This window comes from Galendromus occidentalis, unplaced genomic scaffold (assembly GCF_000255335.2).
Source record: "Galendromus occidentalis unplaced genomic scaffold, Mocc_1.1 scf7180000076729, whole genome shotgun sequence".
Lineage (NCBI taxonomy): Eukaryota > Metazoa > Arthropoda > Arachnida > Mesostigmata > Phytoseiidae > Galendromus > Galendromus occidentalis.
Window position 1 is genome coordinate 249925 of NW_003804718.1, and position 13313 is coordinate 263237.

General features: G+C 51.6%; 2 protein-coding genes across 2 annotated transcripts; both read left to right on the forward strand.

The window, feature by feature from the left end:
- The first annotated feature begins 3304 nt into the window (after positions 1–3304).
- On the forward strand, positions 3305–5830 carry LOC100904074 (uncharacterized). Its single transcript, XM_003740066.2, has 5 exons — positions 3305–3575; positions 4135–4300; positions 4405–4501; positions 5258–5428; positions 5579–5830. The coding sequence occupies exons 1-5, from the start codon at positions 3352–3354 to the stop codon at positions 5629–5631; spliced, it is 711 nt and encodes a 236-aa protein (XP_003740114.1). The 5' UTR covers positions 3305–3351; the 3' UTR covers positions 5632–5830.
- A 666-nt stretch (positions 5831–6496) lies between these two features.
- Positions 6497–9841, forward strand: LOC100908542 (carboxypeptidase B). The gene is made up of 9 exons (XM_003740095.1): positions 6497–6636; positions 6781–7017; positions 7288–7387; positions 7733–7834; positions 7946–8158; positions 8260–8356; positions 8434–8579; positions 9332–9473; positions 9615–9841. Exons 1-9 carry the CDS (start codon positions 6497–6499, stop codon positions 9839–9841), a joined length of 1404 nt encoding a protein of 467 aa, XP_003740143.1.
- Positions 9842–13313: the final 3472 nt, after the last annotated feature.

The window sequence follows — 13313 nt, forward strand, 5'->3', positions numbered from 1 at the left end:
TTTCGTTGGCCTATGGAACGGCGCCGGCGGCACCGTTCGACCTGCTTCATGATGAGAGAATGTTTGGAGCTCCACATCGGCTTCCCACCGGCTGGCCTCGCGTTGTCTCGATGAGTGCGGGGGCGCCCAGTCTCTATGGGACAACCCGTATCCGGCTGCCCCTCCTATAGGAACGAACGAGGATGAGCGAGCTTATAAAGGGGAGCAGCATCTTCAAAACGAGAGCCAGGAGCCAGAGCTTTCTCCCGCACTCCTTCAAGGAGTAAATCCTCGGACACGAGTCTTGCACCATTCCTCTAAGAGAGCGAAGTCGCGCTCACCGAGAGACACTCTTGGAAAGCGGAAACTTCTCCACGACTGACTCCGAGCGGCCCGCGCGTGAGCGCCGGTCAACAAGCCGCGGCTCTGTTGCTAGTTTTGGTCCGTCGAGGTCGTCCGAGGGGCGACAGATCAGGAACGTTTCAATATCATAGGGTATCCAGACAAGGTCCGATTCTCTAGGAATCCGGAGGGTTCTCCCGACCAGGAACGAGTTGGGATTCGAACGAAAAACCTTCCAAATACTCAGACGAGCTCAGAAGTCCGTGAAGCATCTCTCGTCATTGAGTCGGGATCCAGGTGATGCGCATCCGATTCCCCGCTCCGGGGACCTCGGCCCTGAATTTGTCTACACCGAAGAATCGGCGATTCGCGGCGGAGAGTATGGCGGCACAAATAAGTGCCGAACTTTAGTACTTCCCTTATCACGCTATCGAGACGGGATATTCATTCATCCCATGAAATCAAGAGCTTTTTCGGAAACTCGAAGCGGAGTCGCGCACGTACAGCTCGATTCCGCATTCCGAGAGCTTTCCTTGAGGTCCAAAGTCACGAACACGAAGGCGAAAAGGCGCGACGACTTCCAATAAGTTGATACGAAAGTTCGCATCCCCCGATCGACTTGGCCATCCTCAGCTCTGAGGTTATTGATAAATTCACGTGATCGCATGTCTGCTCGGTTTCTTGTCACCCTAATGCGAGAATTTCTGGATCTTTCTAATCGAAGAGATGAGCAGAGTCACAGCTCCCCAGGCAGCGATCCTCAACTCATTTCAGCGAAAATCGTCCTGGGTCTCTACGAATTTCGCTTGCCTGCACCGAAGCCTCGAACAGCCGCGGCCACAGTCACGATGTGACTTCGGTTGCGGGTCGCGTGTAGTGCTCCGAATCCTCTCTCATATTTCTCGACCCGCTGCTGTGTTCAATCTGCCTCCCTGAGATTCATCAACGTGGAATTAGCCGGAGCCGCGAAACCTACCTTCGATTGTAGCGGTTTAACAAAAATTTCCAGGCTCACTCAAACTATGGAAACCCTCCTGCCAGGATCACCGCCCTTCGGAGACGTCCTCAGAACATTTCCGATATCGGGGAGCTCCAAAGCCTTCTGCCGACTGTGATCAATAAGCCAGTGATGTTTCTACAAATATTTCGGTTTGGTGCACCTCTCAAAAACGATCGAGCACCTTACGCGCGCTCCGTTCATGGAGTGCTTGCATCGAGGGAACAGTGCGCCATTTTGAGACTCTATGACACAACCAACACAGGGATCTGCCTTCGGTCCGTGCCCCCGGGGTGTCTCTTCGCCTCCCACTCTCCGCTGCCACGGCCGCTGCTGCCACCCTCACGTAGTTCCCTTTCCCCGGATCTCCATCCGATTTACATTGTAGGTCCTGGTGCTTCGAGTGGCCGGAATAGATTCTGTTTTTTGTGGGTCAAATGATCCGCTCCGTCCACGTCGGCCCTCGTGAGCGAGCGATTACGGAAGCGTCGAACGTGGATTTGACACAATTGTGCGTGCGTCTGGTTCCCATCGGGCGGGAAGAATACATCGAGAATCGGGAGACTGTGGAATAAATTAGTTGGTCTGTGCTCGGGACCCCAAGGTTGGACCTTGGAGTTTCAGGGTTATCCCCGGCGCTTCCGCATTCGCGACGTCCGCCGACCATGTGCCTCTTTCTCGATGCGGTCCTAGGAACAGCTCCTTCTGATCGAGGCACACTCGAGCAAAAACCGTCCTGACTTCTTAGAACGCTTTGTGTTATCTAGATGAATTTTGAAGGATCTCGTCAGTCTCTCGATTCGGGGAAATAAGCAAAACTCGAGAGAGGAAGTGAAGACACTACCTCGAGTTCTATAGGACGAATATCTCCACACGGAGTACTTCTCCGCGAGTTATCCGATACATATATGAGCTTGCAGCCTCGATGGCCCCGTACAGAGCAAAGGTATCGCTAGGGCCTCATACGCCGACTCTGCCGGGCGAATGAACGGAAAGCCAGGTTCCTGATTCCTGATTCGATTCCTCCGCATCAAGCCTGAGACTGAGGGTGGGACGCGGATGGTGCCATCCGCGACCTTGAGCGATACGGATCCCTCTGCAGAATACCTTTCATATTCATTCTCGCGCGTCCCGAGCCACTTGCCGCCGGAAGCCTCCAGGGACTTTATAACCTGGACAACTCACGAGCCACGATTCGAGAAGTCGCTTACGGAGTCATGATGGTCTCGAGGAGCGCTCTAGCTCAATCCGATAACCGATTCAGGAGAATCCTTCCCTCATCAGCGGCAAGTTCCAACATGATGGGGTGACATTCGAGGCTTCCGAACCAACTTCACGGTCCTCCGGGCCTCCGCGAGATTTTCTCGGATTTCTTCGGACGTTCTGCCGCGCGATCTCGTTCCCTGATCATATTGGACCGAGAGCTGACATCCGTGCGTCGGAGGCCAGCTGTAGCCTGCGGCGGGCTGATCATGTGACGGATCTCTGCCAGCCCTCTAGTGACCTGCGCCGGCACTCACTCAAGGAGAATTGTGAGCTCGGGATCCTCGAAAGGAAAATAATCGAGAATTCTGGGAGTAAGATGACAGCTCCCGATTCCGAGAAAGGAGCTTTCCGCACAAGACCCCGACCACGGCGGCGCCGGCACTGCCATTCTTCACGCTCGAATCGATCCCCGTCGGTCGTCATATCGGAGAACCCCGGAGAAACATGCGCCAGAACTTGCGCGGCGGTTTCATTCCGCGCCCAACCCAATCGACGGGAATCCCCACGACGCCGACGTTGAGACTTGGAATGAGCCTCGTTCAAAATTATCCCCGTTGTATGCAGGTTTGTGAGAAACGGATGCGCGAATCTGAGTCTATCAGTTCAGGAGAGGATTTCGCTCGCAAAACCAAGCCCGCTCGATAAATATAGGGCTCAAGTCTAGCCTTGGGTGGAAAGCCCTCTCTCTTGAGAGCCGGGCCGCGACTCACCAGCGCTTTCGGTTGCATCAGTGGGTAGCGCCGAGAACCGGGCTAGCACGAGCAAATATGCTTCACAAATTCTCTATTTTGTTTATTTTTGCGGCATTCAGTGTTTGTGCATGTCAGGATTTGAGCATCAAGGAGGAAATAATTCAAGATGAAGAAGATTCTTGGGTGGATCCCACAGATATGTTCGAATGGCGACCCTCCAAAACCCGGGAAGACCCTGTTATTGAAAAGGTCGAGCGCCTGGGGAACGCGAACGGAGTTGTTCGGCCGCTGAGCACGAGGTGAGTCTTGACAATTGTCTGGATACTTTCGGTTCTGTCCAGCCTATCGCAGGATATGTCTCTCGTCTACTTTCTGACTCTGCAAGAAGGAAACTTGACCGATATTGGATCCGGAGTCCCTCAGACTATCCCTCATCGTCCTTTACTGAATATGTTTCGGTCAAACGATATCCTTTAGGTAGAAACATGGCTAAACGGCGTTCTTCAATTGTGAGCCTAGAATTCCGGGAGCCAGGCTTCGGTGTCTATTCACCTGCGCCTTGTGCCCCCTTCATGCCGGCGATGGCAGCCTGACAGAGTGCCTTCCCGGTCGTGGAACGAGCAGTCGACGCCTGTCCGAGCTTTGAGGAGCACGGACGCTTCACCCCCTACGGTGCCACGCAGAAATTCCTTCTTCTCTCCGGTGTCGGAAGAAATTCGGGTCCTTCCTGTGCGCCCGAACTCTATCTATGTAGCGCTGAAAGGCAGCTCGCCTTCGGACCGACAAAATCGTAGCTCTAACCTAAAATCATCGGTGAACCCACAGTATTGATCCGACTTAAAAAATCTCGCTTCACAGGGAGCGCAACGAGTGCCGGGAGCAACGCAGAGAACTCTCTGTTTGCCAAAGAAAACTGCGCGAGCTCCAGCTGCTCCGCCACTTAGTTGACGATGGCGGCGACGAGCCTTGCATGGATCGTGAATTTATTTACCTGAGACGATTGGCGCTGAATCTTGTTAGCAAGGTACCCCACCTGTGATCATGGAGCACATTTGCGCTGAAAATTCATACCGCTCAGAAATCTCATGGTGCTTGGGAAGCCTCGAGAGTCGACTTATTATTTTCCAGGCGAAGATCGGTCGGAGGGCTCCAGCTGGGAAGGCAGTCAAGCTCGAGATTTATATACCCACCAAAGAAATTTCAAAGCTGGACGATCTCGCGAGAGGTGAATTTAAAAATGCGTTCATGGATGTTTGTTCCGTTGACCCTGAGGGTCCTGTCTCTGGAACTCTCTGTCCATTCACTCTGTAGTGACTTGCGCCGCTATCCGCGTGCTCATGATAGCTATCAGGAACGGCGGGAACTCCCGCTCAGCGCTTGCGTGTGATTTGGTGTTTCACGTTCAGTGTAGAGGAAAGCTGTAGTACCAACGCATGTCTTGGTCCGAGGAAATCTGCTTGACCAGAACTGACTTTTCGCTCGCATTTGTCTTCATAGACTCTGAATGCGAGAGCTCGTCCGATATCGAGAAGGCTCTATCGAAGACACTGTCAACTGGCAAGGCTTCTATCGTGGACAAGGTGCCCTCCGCTTGGTTCTAAAGGTACGTGTGATGCTCTGTCTTATGTCCTCTTATGTTCCGTCGTCGTTGCTATCCGCTCCCGCGAATCTGCTCGTGTAGATGTAAGACGAGGGTCACACAGCCTCCAAGCAAAGCGAGCTCCCCTCCACTCAGCCGTCCAAAAGAAATGCCTCATTGTTCCTTAACTGCCTGACGGTTCTGCTCCGGAACGATTCTCTGTTCGGAAACGAGCTTCATTATATGTTGTTGCTATCACGAGTCAATTGCCGTTGAAATGCTCAAAATCTGTATTCCGCTTGATATCCACCCATAACATTCCACCACCTCTTTGAGCTTGATGTTTTTCCTGCTGATCATCCTTTTCCAGCATCAGGAGTGTTCGGAATATCTCAGTTTCAGATGAGTTGTGTACGTCCATTGGAGATCTGGAAGCTACGTTATCCCATGTACTGAATCGATTAGAAGATCCCATCAACGATCTGGATGAGAAAGCAACAGTTCTAAAGGAGGAAGACACTTTCTTCGGGAATGCAAATTCATTCTGGCTCATTCCTTTGCTTGCGATAGCTGGTGCGAACCCTTGGCAAGATTATGGCCATTATGCTGAATCATATGCTCGGGCCCACGATGAGCCGATGAAGCTCACATCGTGTGAGATCCCAGATGTTGAAGCGGCTACAACCGTGGGTAATTCTCCCTGCGGGTCTCCTCTTCTTCCAGGTACTTTCATTTTCAACAGTGTGTATAGCAATCGGCATTGCGATCGTCGCTAAGGGTTGGACATTTCTGCGCACCCCATCTCGGAGATAGACAGAAACAACTCCCACGTGATCGAAGCTTAATCTTTTCGACGGGCGCATTCGATCAAACAGACCGAAGTACAGAAGAAGCCAATGGATTCTTCGCTCCCTGACCCAAATAATACGATGGAATCTACAAGGATGAACAGTAAAATATTGTACAATAATTCCGCTGAAGCGCGTCTCTCTTTCCTCTGAGATTGTCGAGCATGTGTCATATTGACTCTGCCAATCCGTGCGCAGGCGAAAGACCTTCGCGGATGGAGCACGCTCTAGAACTCGTGTCCTCAAAATCAAATTTTTCCCACCCGCATCACATCGGAGGTGATCTCATGATCTTTGAGGTTCAGAAACTGTATACAGGACGCACGTCGTGCCTGATTTCTTCGCACAACGGCCATCAAACGGATCAACGTTTTTCTCGTGAATATTGAGGCTAGGGCTCCGAGCACATCAATCCATGGAGCTTGATGTTACGATGAAAACCGCCTCCGTCCTTCTGAATACGCCAACGGCCGATGTTTGGATGAGCCGGGCACCAGTCAGTGAAATGCAGAAAGGAAATTGGTGCCACTGTCGCTCCTCCGGCAACACGTTGTCACGTCGAGGTGGACGGAAGAAAAATGATTCAGAATGTCTCAGTCGACAGATCAATCAGGCGAGTGAGACCCGGTTCTGGCTGCACGAGCATCCAACCTCATTGGTTGACCGTCCCTCACCGGCTATGACTGCGCTTACCACATAGCGGTGTGCGAGGCGAACCGCGGGAGATTGATCCCGAGCGAACACCGATCGGTTGAACTTCGATCGGTCGGCGGTCGCTGTTATCATCCTGACGATGGCCCGCTTTCTGTTAATATTCGTGTTTCATGCTACCGTTTTCTCGGAACAAGTGTTTGTCGAAGAATCGGATGTGCTCCTCGATTCGACACCTGATGAGGTCGCTGACACAAATGAGGATATTGTGCGCTACGACGGGTATCTTTCATTTCGAAGATCTTTGATAGAGTTCTCCACCGGCCACGCGTCGGATAAGTGGTTTCTTCGGTGTCGGGGGCATGACTGTCGAATCGCATGATACCTTCAATGATCCGGAGGAAGAAATCGTTTATACGTTCCCAGCCACCACCTGCTGAGAGTTCGGATAACTTCTGAGAAACAGCTGGAGCTATTGAAGAGCCTCCTCCTACTTTCGGAAGCAGCCAACGACGGGGGAAATGAAGTGGATTTCTGGGACGAGCCCCTCGAGCGGAATCAGGAAATCCTCCTTCGAATCGCTCCGAGTAGAATCTCAGAATTGGAGGATGTTCTTCAGAGAGCCGATGTGCCCCACTCAACACTCACAAATAACTTACAAAAGTACGTTCGGATCGTGAGAAGTTTTTTCTTATTGTCAGAACGCGTCCATGTGACAACAATTCCGGAAATTCACTCGATGCTTAGGAGCGACCGATTTCTTCTCCTCCGTTTCGATGAAAGGACGGTTGTCTGTCTCAGAGCTCGAGTTGAGCACGATAGAGTCACGCCGAGGAGCTGTTCGGGAACAAACAGAATATCGGCCGCGTCGGGGCATTCTACTCCGGAGAAGGACTCATGTCACGATGAATGACCCATCTTCTATTTTCGAAGGTGGATTGATCGCGAGGCAAGAGAAAATGATGCTCATGAAGATGGACTGGGTTTGCGTGACGGCGACTTCAATCTTGGAATGTACCACACTCTGAAAGAAGTAAGCCTCATGAGCGGTCGTCGGGATTACTGGCTACATATGCACTTTTTGACTTCCGACGACCTCGATTAACCCTCTCCGGAAGCAGTCCAATCGCGAGGACGTCTGGGCATCTCTGAATGATAATTTAACCAAATCCTCGAACGCGCGAGCCGCTCTCTCTATAATAATCACGCTCGCGAATGCAACCTCTGCTTCTATACGGCCGCAAAAGATGCACCGCCAAGTTCCATGCATATTGATTCCGCGATCCTGATCATTATGATCGATATTGCTGAAATATTCCTGCTTCCTGGTGGATGTCGGAAAATACTAGGTTTTACTGACACTGAGTTTGCTCTGCAGATAAATGAATCTCTGATCACGTTACACCAAACACATCCGAACAACACGCGCCTCCTCGTCCTGGGCAAAACTTCAGAGGGTCGACAAATCACCGGCATCCGGGTAAGGATTCCGATCCGGGGGCCTTGTCGAAAGTTTTTACGCATGCGTGATCATGCATCATAGCTGAATAAAGTTTGGTGCCCACCTTGCGAAGTTTCCCCACGTCAACAGATCGGCACAGGTCAGCCAGACCGACCAGCAATTTTCATCGACGGAGGAATGCATGCCAGAGAATGGATTTCACCGGCGACAGTTATGTACCTTACCCACAGATTATTAGAAAACCAAGAAGAGAACCCCAGTACTTCGAATTTGACGAAGAAAGTGGATTGGTACATTTTCCCAGTCGTCAACCCCGACGGATATGAGTACAGCTGGGCCTCGGTAAGCCACTCCAGCGTTCTCAACGGAAAGCCGTATCCATTCCTTATACCTCCGATACATTTCTTTTTATGTTCCTGAAAAAAAAAACATATGCTCTCCAGAACCGTCTTTGGCGCAAAAACCGGCGACGCACGATCCGCTTCTCCCGCTTCTGTCGAGGAGTCGATCCTAATCGAAACTTCGGTGTTCATTTTGGCAGTAAGTTGGGTCTGGCAGATAAGATTGTTGTCTCGAAATCTTCACGGAATCGAACAGATTTTTTCCTTCCAAACAAGGACGAGGGTCGAGTGCGAACCCGTGTGCGGAGAACTTCGCCGGGCTCACGCCCTTCTCTGAAAAGGAGTCCCAGGCTATACGAACGGGGATCAACAGGTTGTCAGGCCGTCTTCTAGTCTATCTGAATGTGCACTCGTATTCCCAGGTGAGATAGTTTTCCGGGCCCATGGAGCGGTCCGGCCTCCAGAGAGGACACTAATTCTTGCTATATCTCAATCTGCACTGTCTATCCGAGCTGGATCAGCGCTACAGGGGAAACTTTCCAGCTGACCGACGAGGGTAACAAAGAAGCGTAGGCACTGAAAAACAAAAGAAAAGCTGGCCGAAGGCGCCGAGGAAGGCTGGGAGAGGCGCCATGGAGAGGCGAAACAGGCATCTCAGGAACCGAGGAAGTCGCATCCATTGAATAACTGTCCGCAATATTTCAATATTGGCAAGCAGTTTACGCCTTCGAAGAACACAGTAGAAACTTCGCTCTCATAGAGGGCGCCTGCATTGAGCTCTTCCCAAGCGACGCGCTTCCCTTCGGCACCTTGCTGTGAAGTTTCGAGGATAATCGCGACAAACCCCCCCCCTTCCCTCACCCATATGAGTCTGAAACTTCGATCGTTCACCGGTTCCCCCCGTTGGGATCTCCGAATCCGACGGTCCGGACGCCGAAATAGGCGATCACCTACTTTAGGTATCGAAACGACGTTCTACCCAAAGATGCTCGGGAAAGGCCTAAGAGCAGGCCAAGGATTTTCTTGTAAAATGCCTGAACTTTTTAAGTCTGCGTTGTTCACGATCTCCAAAACTAAGTTCGACTCCAGGATTTCCGAGAGGGGCATCCCAGTGGAGAGGAAGCTTCCTTATCCGTACTGTCCCAGGTCGATCTAATCTACCTTCCCTCTCAAGGTCGTCATGTCTCCCTACGGCTACACGACAACCAAGCCGGCGGCGCACGAGGATCAATTAGCGGCGATGAAAGTTTTTGTCGAAGGACTCGCGGACCAGTTCAACGTCACCTATAAGTACGGACCTGCGGCGGAGACCATGTGTGGGTATCGACTTCCATGAAACTTAAACTCGCTGATGATTGCTCGACGTAAGATGATCCGAGCAAATCGAAGAGAGTGACTCTGGAGTGAAACAGAGGAAACCAGAGATTCTGAGCGCAACGTTTCCCAACGTTTTGCAGACCACACATCCGGAGCTGCAATAGACTGGGCACACGACGAAGCCAAAGTGAAGTATCCGATGGTGATCGAACTTCGCGATAAAGGCAGATTCGGTTTCATTCTACCGAATGAATTCATTATCCCCTCCGGGATGGAGATGGTCGAAGGAATGAAACGGCTGGTCGACTATTTGGACGAAAAAGGCGAACTATCCGTTAACGACATCCAAGTCTCCGCTCAATGGTAACTTCTCCCGGAGGTGGCGAACCGCGAGGTCCTCAGACACCCTGGTTGAGAACTCGTCGGATTTCCGCCCCCGAAACGAACCCACATAATTTATTCAACTCGTTCGCCACAAGCTCATGAGAGGGGTACGGTCTCAAATCGCCGGACCGGATTGGATACATTGAGGTATAACGGAATGCGCACGATCTCCCTCCCCCCTGGGTGTACGGAGGAGAGGATTGCGTACCGGATGGAATAAATGGGAAAAACCTCCCGAATTTGGAGCGACTCTTCTGTCGAATTTTTGAGCAGTATGAGTCGGGATCCAACTCGAATGCAGTTTCCAGGCATCCTGGGAATCTGGGGAAAGAGAAATGAACGAGGAAGAACAATTTCACCTCCTGGCTGGCTTGCAGCGAGTGATCATCGTAGACGGTAACATCGGTGTAAGCCAGAGTGGAGATAAGACCTGCGGTAGGGGCTGCTTGATAGTAGATGACCCCTCCGTCGAGATGATCTCTACTTTTGAGATATTTAGGCTATCCCATTATTTCGTTCCTCCGTTCCCCATGTGGGGATCTGTTTCGGTGTGGCCGATCGGGGAACTCCATCGCCTCAGCCGTATCATCACTTTTCCCCGACGATCGGGGGAGGCTCTGCTGTAGTATACTTCCGCACTCTTATCTCTGTCTTACTGCTTGCTTTGGCTTCTCCATGCTTGTCGCAGTATTCTTCGATCGTCATCCACTTAAATGGGCATAGAATTCGAGGCTTCGAGGATTCCTGTGAGGGGCCAGCTCATGACACAGCAGTCGGAAGGGACCAAGTGCTCCGCTGATCGAAGCCTGGCTGAAGATTCGCAAGCCACGAACTGTGTCATCTAGAAAGAACGCAACTGACGGAGATTCATTCACAACGCACTCCGTCCTGAAACGGAGGCAGAATCATGACAAGTCATGTAGGTTTTCGTTCGTCCCTCGCCCCCAGATGCGACTGTTGATGGCTGAGAAATAATCGAATCCCGACACAGAATGACCGTGACCGCTCTGTCTCTTTGACGACGCGAATGCAGCTGTGCATCCACTCATCAAGAAGCTGCGTACATTGTCATGTGAAGTCCATACTTAGAGAAGGCGCGAACATTCATTTACCATTTCTCTAAGGGAAGTGACAAAGGTCAACCTCGTCATGCTCGCCCTTCTCAGAGTCGGATGAGTGATCTAGCCAGCTAGCGGAACGGGTGTATACGAGTTCCTGCACAGATCCCCCACACTGGATGACGATGCAGCTCGCTCATTCCAGCGGAATGCTCGGACAACCTCACAGCCACTCTCCTAAGAGTGGCCCGGTTTGTACTTCCCCGGCGAGCTTTGTAATCTGCTCGTGAGAGCTTGATGCTGATTATAGATCTGATACCGTTCGATCTTCTGCCCAGAGAGCTACTTTTCGCCTCAACCTGGAGGGAAGGGTGACAGGGTCGAGAGGGAGGCTCGTTGACAAACTCGGACCGCCAAGGATGTCATTCATGACGGCACTCCGCTTCCGTTGGATAGATGCACCAGAGACCTCAGTTCTCTCCGCCGGCTTTCTCTTTATCCAAGGCACAGTTTATTCATCTGTTAGCTTCATGGGGAGCTGGACCCGAATTTACGCTCAAAGACGTTTTGGGCACGTCAAAGTCGTGACCGGATGGGTCGTTGCGAAAAGACTCGCGTCTTTGGGAGGAGTGATCGTTTCTGAGTTGCCGCTCGGCTCTCATCAATGCAAGTTTCGTTTCTAGCTTCGGGAGGTGTCGAAACGGCTGTATGCTCCGAGGCTCAAAATCAGATTGCATTTCGTCTGAAAGGAACGCCGTTTTCCGAGCCGGTTCCGGTGTCAAAGGGCTTCTGCAGAAACTTCATGCCAGCCAAGTCCACCTCGGGAAAACGCTTTCTACTTTATCTTCTCGTCTCAGGGTCCGAGAAAGCCCACCTTATACCGGGAAGCGGCTCAAGTGCTTCGGTGCTCTTGGATTCCCGTTACATCTCAAACATAGAATTTTGGCTCCGGCTCTGGGTCTAGCTCCGGGCCGAAGATCGCTCGTTCGCGACGCGAAATCGAGAAAGGTCTCGAGAGCGTACGTGAACGGAATCACTATGATTTAGGGATAGGACAACTGAAATCAATGGGGGCTCATCATTTCGTCCACAGTTACTTCTCAGGAGTCAGCAGAGGCTTCCCCGCCGGCGACGCGATGCCGTACAAAACCTCTGACGCATTAGAGCTCTTCGCTCGACTTCGAGAATGCAACGGAAGACATATTCCCATGCATACCATCGGCTGGAAACGTCCACCACGGAGGCCGCTCGCATCTTCCGGAAGGCTGGGGGAATGCAGCACCGATCCTTAGTCGACTCGGAGGTTCAGTCCACGAGCAGCTGTCTCATCTCTAGGCATTATCCCTCAGATTATATAGTCGGAGGACTTCAGGCGAGAAAATTTCCAGGAGAGTCAGTTCTGCGCTTATCATGGAAGCCCACGCCGGCAGCCCTTTGCGAAACTCAATTAATCCTTGCATATCCCACCGAGGAGATCGAGTGCACCTCACGCTTATCGGTTGCCGGGGCTCTCGGCGAACCCGCGGAGAACGGAATCGAGAGAACATACTCAGAATCCGCATGTCAAAATATAGGATCCTAACCGACGAATCGCTGTCACTCCGGGGACCAGTATACGGAGCAGGGAATCATCTCGAGCCTTAGAAAACTTGAGCGGGTGGGAGAGGATGACGATTTTCATCCGGAAGCTCACGAGGGGGGGAGTGGCCATCGCTCAAGCCTCCCTACGCGGTGCGCTTCCTTCATCTATCCTAGACTCTCTTGCAAAGTCAGCTGCCCACACCTGTGTCCAGCTGGCTCCGAGAATCAATCTGACCGCTTAGTCCCTAAGTGGTTCCGGTGCTACACAATTTACGAGAGACAGTGAAGCCACCTCTCTGCGACGCAGATCGCGCGAATACGCGACCTGAGGAGCGGGTTATACGCTATTGACGAAAACCTCTCATGCTCTTGAGGATGTCTGAGAATGTCTTGCAATGAACCCTCTCACGGGACCCCTATCCTAACCCAGGGGAAATCCTCTTGGCCACTGGACACTGGAGTCCGTCAGGTTTCTCGCTGAGACGCCGGAGGGAGCGGGAGAAGGAATCAAAATCAAGATCCTCCTCAAAGCTCTGCGACCGAAATTGAGGACGCTCGCACACTTCCGGATATCGTCAGACGTCGATATGCGTATATATACAGTGGCGGTCAAAATAATAGAGCCACCTAAAAACTTCGTCTTCTTTTTTCGGAGGTCCGTAACTTTTCAAAAACTCCGCCGAATCGGACGTTTTTTTTGAAATTGAAGAGAATTGGATGAGCTTTCCAATGAACACGTCACTTCTGACATTTGAATGCGTTTTGGGGGACTTACAGCCATCTCAATATCGCTTATTTTCGAAATTTTCCATCTCA

Excerpts from the sequence above, each read along its gene's own strand:
- LOC100908542 (XM_003740095.1), top strand. The coding sequence starts at position 6,497 with ATGGCCCGCTTTCTGTTAATATTCGTGTTTCATGCTACCGTTTTCTCG. Across the intron at positions 7,018-7,287 it reads CTCACAAATAACTTACAAAA|GTGGATTGATCGCGAGGCAA; the intron begins GTACGTTCGGAT and ends CTATTTTCGAAG. Across the intron at positions 8,357-8,433 it reads CTTCGGTGTTCATTTTGGCA|GACGAGGGTCGAGTGCGAAC; the intron begins GTAAGTTGGGTC and ends CTTCCAAACAAG.
- LOC100904074 (XM_003740066.2), top strand. The coding sequence starts at position 3,352 with ATGCTTCACAAATTCTCTATTTTGTTTATTTTTGCGGCATTCAGTGTT. Across the intron at positions 4,301-4,404 it reads CGCTGAATCTTGTTAGCAAG|GCGAAGATCGGTCGGAGGGC; the intron begins GTACCCCACCTG and ends ATTATTTTCCAG. Across the intron at positions 4,502-5,257 it reads GCTGGACGATCTCGCGAGAG|ATGAGTTGTGTACGTCCATT; the intron begins GTGAATTTAAAA and ends TCTCAGTTTCAG.